We start from the raw sequence: 5,377 nt of genomic DNA on the forward strand, positions 1-5,377 counted from the left end.
CATGTCTTGTCTTTTAAATTGCCAGATTTCTGCGGCCTTTCACCCCTCTCAAGTTTCAGAAATTTTCAGTGAAAAGGAGAGAAGAACAAAATAGAAGCAAAATCCTGAGCTTCAAAACTCCTTTGTGCCGATGTTTTTACGAAGTTTCACTTGCTATAACAGAAAAGCGGGCAGTTTTCATGCACCAGGTGGACGTTGATTATTCCAGCATGTATATAAATTACGTTTAAAAAAATCTTATCCAATTTACTTTTTTGGCTTGATTATTCTGATTCAAACATTTTTGAATCAAAGTCCACAAACATTTAATGGAAGGAAAATTTCTTTTTTACTTCGTAATTTATCATAATTGCACAGCACTTATTTTAACTTACTAAAAGGTATTGATCTTGAAAACATATATACCTGAAATTGGAAGCGTAACGATAAGCCGGCGGTCCTAAGTGTGGACAATATAAAGTAGGGGAAAAAAAGCTCTAAGGGGTTAAGGTTTGGGGCACTTTTCCATGCTGCCTCCTGGCTATTTGTCCAGTTGGGGGTTACTGTTTGTTACTCTAAGGGAACACTACGATCGTCCTCGGCGCAGTTGTTTTTGACCAAAACCCCAGGCGAGAGGAAGCCGGGATCGCCAGGGTTGCGCGCGGGGAACCAAACCCAACCCTGCGGGGCAAGGGCGAGTTTCAGAAACGACTCCACGGGCCACAGCGAACTGGACTAATCGTCTGACCTTACTATCATCATTATTACGATTTAACATGTTAACTCTTAAACATTCCTAAATGCCCCGCGTCTGGGACGGCCTCTGAAGGCTCCGCTCGTCTACATTCAAAACAGCACCGGAAGCTGTTTTCTGACAGGATCAAAAGATGGAGGCGAGCTTTTGTTTACTTCGGCCCCGCTCAAAACAAGCGTCTGCGGGCCAAAGCGCGCACACCTCGCATTCGACCCGCGCCTTGGGGGTCCGCGAGGACGCGGCGGCACGCGAGCCCTTGGCCCGCCCCGGCCCGGCTGCCCTCCGCCGCCCCGGCCTTCCGGGCCTCCACGCCCCGCGCCGCGGCGGGCCGGCGAAGGGAGGGAGGCGGCGGGAGCGCGCGCGGCGTCACAAAGCCGAGCCGGAACGCCGAGGTTGGCGCCGGAGACCGGGGCGCCCCGGGCGAACCCACTTGCGGCCCGCCCTCCCGGGGCGGGAGGCGCGAGCGATCGCTCCCCGCCTCCCCCTCCGCCCCTGCGGGCGCCCCTCCGCCGCCGGGCCGGGCCGCTGCGTCGCGGCCGCTCGGGCGCCGCAAAGCGTCCTGGGAGAACCGGCTCGCGCCGGAAGGACGCGCGGGCGCTCGGCGGCGGCGAGGTTATAAAAGGGAAGGAGCCGGCGGCGGGCGGAAGTGGGCGGTTCAGCTGCTCCGGGCGCTGTTGTTTGGCGTTTGGGCCTCCCGAGGGGCGTTCTGTGGAGGGCCGCCGGTGCAGGCCGCAGTGACAGGGCCGCTCGCCCCCGCGCACCCGCCTCTTTCCCGGTGCAGCGTCTGCTCGCGGCCTCCGCGACTTGCAGGCCCAACATGGCGCAGGAGGTGTCGGAGTACCTGAGCCAGAACCCGCGGGTGGCCGCCTGGGTGGAGGCGCTGCGCTGCGACGGCGAGACTGACAAACACTGGCGCCACCGCCGAGAGTTTCTGCTCCGCAACGCGGGCGACCTGGCCCCGACTGGAGGCGATGCCGCGGCTAACGCGGAGGAAGCTGCCGACGCCGAGAGCGGGAGCCGCAATCGGCAGCTGCAGCAGCTCATCTCCTTCTCCATGGCCTGGGCGAACCACGTCTTCCTCGGGTGCCGGTGAGTGAGGAAGCGTCCCTGAGCAGCTCTCCCGGTTTTGTCTTCCGCCCCCGCACGGGGGCCCGGAGCCTCCGCGGGGAGGGGGAAGTTGTGAAGCGCGGGAATCTGCGGGACTGGCTGCCCTCTAAGGGTGAGAAGGGTGTCTCTGCCAAAAGCCGACATGATTAACAGCCTGTCCCGGTTGGGGGGGGGGGCGGGGGGGGGGGGGGGGGCTGGTGGGGTTGTTGGTTGACAACGCGCTCGTGGTGGACGCCGAATTTAAGGATTGGTGAGGAAGGACCCCGCCTCCCAGGCCCTGGCGCATTTGTTTCTGGGGTTCCAGGAAACAGAAAGTTCCTGGCGGTTGGTAGACTTTCTTGATTACAACCAGGAAATGCAGTTCCTGTGGCCTGTTTTTGCACACCCGAAATAGGAGCTTAGAGAAAACACTTTTTAAAAGCGTCTTTTTCTTTTTCAGGTACCCACAAAAAGTTATGGATAAAATACTTAGTATGGCTGAAGGCATCAAAGTGACAGATGCTCCAATCCATACAACAAGAGACGAACTGGTTGCCAAGGTGAAGAAAAGAGGGATATCGAGTAGCAATGGTTAGCAGATCATAGATGTGAACATACATAGGAGTTTAGAACATAAGTTTGATATCATTAGGAATTACTGTTATTACTAATTTTTTTAACAAGCTAGAATTTTTACAATGTTATTAATCAAGTTGGAATGTTAAACCTAAATTATGTGTCTGTGTGTTTTAGGCCCTGATTTTGATAGTTTCCTTTGACTGCTTTAGATTTTCAAGTGTCAAATGTTGTCTATGCTGTTGATCTTTTTAATATTAGAAATTAAATGATGTCATTCAACACTGTTTTAAGAAATTAATGAAGTTATTCCGCACTTTTTAAAGAAATTACTAGCCCTGAAATATTTTTGCCTTGTGTCTTTATTTTAACAAGTATCTGTCTTGTAAATTTTCAGCTGATATGTATGAGCTAGACTTAGTCACATGTCTGTTTTCCTTCTTTTTAGAAGGGGTAGAAGAGCCAGCGAAAAAACGAATCATCGACGGAAAAAACAATTCTGCAGTTGAGCAAGATCATGCAAAAATTTCTGCCAAAACAGAACGTGCATCAGCTCAGCAGGAAAACAGCTCAGCATGTACAGGGCCATCTACGAAATCAGAGAGTAGTGGGAACTCCACTCGAAGCTCTGGCACCTCGAGTCAGAATAGCTCTACAGGTGATGGAGATCGGTCTCTCTCCAGCCAAAGCAGCAGCATTTCCTCTCAGGTAACAGCGGCAGGGTCTGGAAAAGCTTCTGAATCAGAAGCTTCAGAGAAGCACGGTTCAGCATCGATTGTTTCTTCCTTGTTGAAATCCAGTGTGAATAGTCATGTGACCCAATCTGCTGATTCCAGACAACAAAGTGGATCACCTAAAAAGAGTGCTCTGGAAGGCTCTTCAGTCTCAGCTTCTCAAAGCATCTCAGAGATTGAGGTGCCTTTGTTGGGCTCCTCCGGAAGCTCAGAAGGAGAGTTGCCACTGTTGTCTTCTAAACCTGGTTCAGAGACAGTGTCAGGTGGGTTAACTTCCAAAACTAGTTCAGAGGCAAGTGTTTCACCATCTGTTTCTAAAAATAGTTCCTCATCAGGCACATCCTTACTAACTCCCAAGAGCAGCACATCGACAGGTACATCGATGCTGACTTCCAAAAGCACTTCACAGGTAGCTGCGTCACTGTTAGCTTCCAAGAGCAGCTCCCAAACCAGTGGATCTCTAGTTTCCAAAAGCACTTCCTTAGCCAGTGTGTCCCAGCTGGCTTCTAAGAGTAGTTCTCAGACTAGCACATCACAGTTGCCTTCTAAAAGTACTTCACAGTCAAGTGAGAGTTCTGTCAGATTTTCTTGTTGCAAGTTAACCAATGAAGACGTGAAACAGAAACAGCCTTTTTTCAACAGACTGTATAAGACGGTGGCATGGAAGTTGGTAGCTGTTGGTGGCTTTAGTCCCAGTGTGAATCATGGCGAGCTCCTAAATGCAGCTATTGAAGCTCTGAAGGCAACACTGGATGTGTTTTTTGTTCCGCTAAAAGAACTAGCAGATCTGCCTCAAAATAAAAGCTCTCAAGAAAGTATTGTTTGTGAATTGAGATGCAAGTCTGTGTACTTGGGCACTGGCTGTGGAAAAAGCAAAGAAAATGCAAAAGCTGTTGCATCAAGAGAAGCACTGAAGTTATTTCTCAAGAAGAAGGTAGTGGTAAAGATATGTAAAAGGAAATACAGAGGCAGTGAAATAGAAGATCTGGTACTCCTTGATGAAGAGTCAAGGCCTGTAAACTTACCGCCAGCATTAAAACATCCTCAAGAGTTATTATAATATGTCCAAAATACCACTGCATATCATGTCTGGTATTTGAAGAGAAAAACTGGCTTACTTTTGTATAATATAAAACACAGGCTTTCACAAATTTTGTATTGCTTTTTTCCAGTTTTGCAGAGAATTTACATTCTAGTTCTCTTCACACAGTAGAAGTTGTAAATAATTTATGAATGACAGTACATATTAAAAAGTATGCATTAACAGCATACCAGTATGCTGTTTTATTTGCTGAAGAAAATACTGTCTTCTATTTTTAATGATCCATTAGGTACGATGTGTAGTTCTGTAGAATCTTAAAACTTTTGTACTACTTTCAATTTGGTGAAAATGTATTAAATTGTCTACCATGCCTTTTTTTTTTTCCTAGCTGAATAAACCTCCACATCAAAGAAAAGGGGACCATAGTATTTGAATGTCTGAAAGTCTGTGAAGCTTAAGGTTTTAAAAATGTTGCCCATAATGTTGAACATGTCTGCTAAAGAATAAAAGAAAAAATAGTTGCCTCAGACTATTTTTATGAGAAGTTGTAAGCATTTTTTAGATATAAAGCAGTATAAAGTACTTAAGGTTATTTTATTCTGAAGTTGTTTAAAATTCACCATGATTTTGACCGCTGCAGATTCTTTAAGTGGGTTAATTTATGTTTGAGGTAAAATACAATTTACACTTTTTCTTAAAGACATAAATGTGGGTTTCTATATTAAGCATATTTTGTGACTACTATTAATAGATTGATTTGTTTAGATATTAAATGCTTTAAGCTATTTTACCTTTTCAAGAAGTCGTGTTTTTTTTTCCCCCCCTCTAAGAACCAATTCCTGCAAATGGGCTTCCCACTACTGGTCGTTATAAATTACAATCAGGTGATTTTTCATAGCTGATAGACAACTTTTTATGGATAGAGAAGTTAGAGTTTGCAAATCTAGAACTAGTTGAACTAGATGGTTTTTTAAATTTACAAATCTAGGCAAATACTGGGAACAATGGAGAACCACGTGCAGCTCAAATGAGCTTGTTCAGTTGAATTACGTTTGTTAGTAATGAAATGGAATCCTGTGTCTGTTAGGTGATTCCGACTATTACTCTATTGTATATTCTGTTTCATTTTTCTCCAAACTCCGGCCCAAAATGTTACCTTGATGGCCTTTCTTCTGTCTAGCTGCTGCACATTGAGCAGTGGTGGCA

General features: G+C 46.6%; 1 protein-coding gene across 2 annotated transcripts; it reads left to right on the forward strand.

Moving 5' to 3' along the window:
- The first annotated feature begins 1,340 nt into the window (after positions 1-1,340).
- LOC110584163 (CDKN2A interacting protein) lies at positions 1,341-4,970 on the forward strand. 2 transcript variants are annotated; one of them, XM_021694191.2, is made up of 3 exons: positions 1,341-1,822; positions 2,280-2,410; positions 2,844-4,970. In XM_021694191.2, exons 1-3 carry the CDS (start codon positions 1,551-1,553, stop codon positions 4,187-4,189), a joined length of 1,749 nt encoding a protein of 582 aa, XP_021549866.1. In that variant the 5' UTR covers positions 1,341-1,550; the 3' UTR covers positions 4,190-4,970. The 2 variants fall into 2 exon arrangements, with proteins under 2 accessions (XP_021549866.1, XP_021549867.1); XM_021694192.2 differs by having other exon boundaries at positions 2,280-2,379; positions 2,844-3,016.
- Positions 4,971-5,377: the final 407 nt, after the last annotated feature.

This window comes from Neomonachus schauinslandi, chromosome 2 (genome assembly GCF_002201575.2).
Source record: "Neomonachus schauinslandi chromosome 2, ASM220157v2, whole genome shotgun sequence".
NCBI classification, from domain to species: domain Eukaryota; kingdom Metazoa; phylum Chordata; class Mammalia; order Carnivora; family Phocidae; genus Neomonachus; species Neomonachus schauinslandi.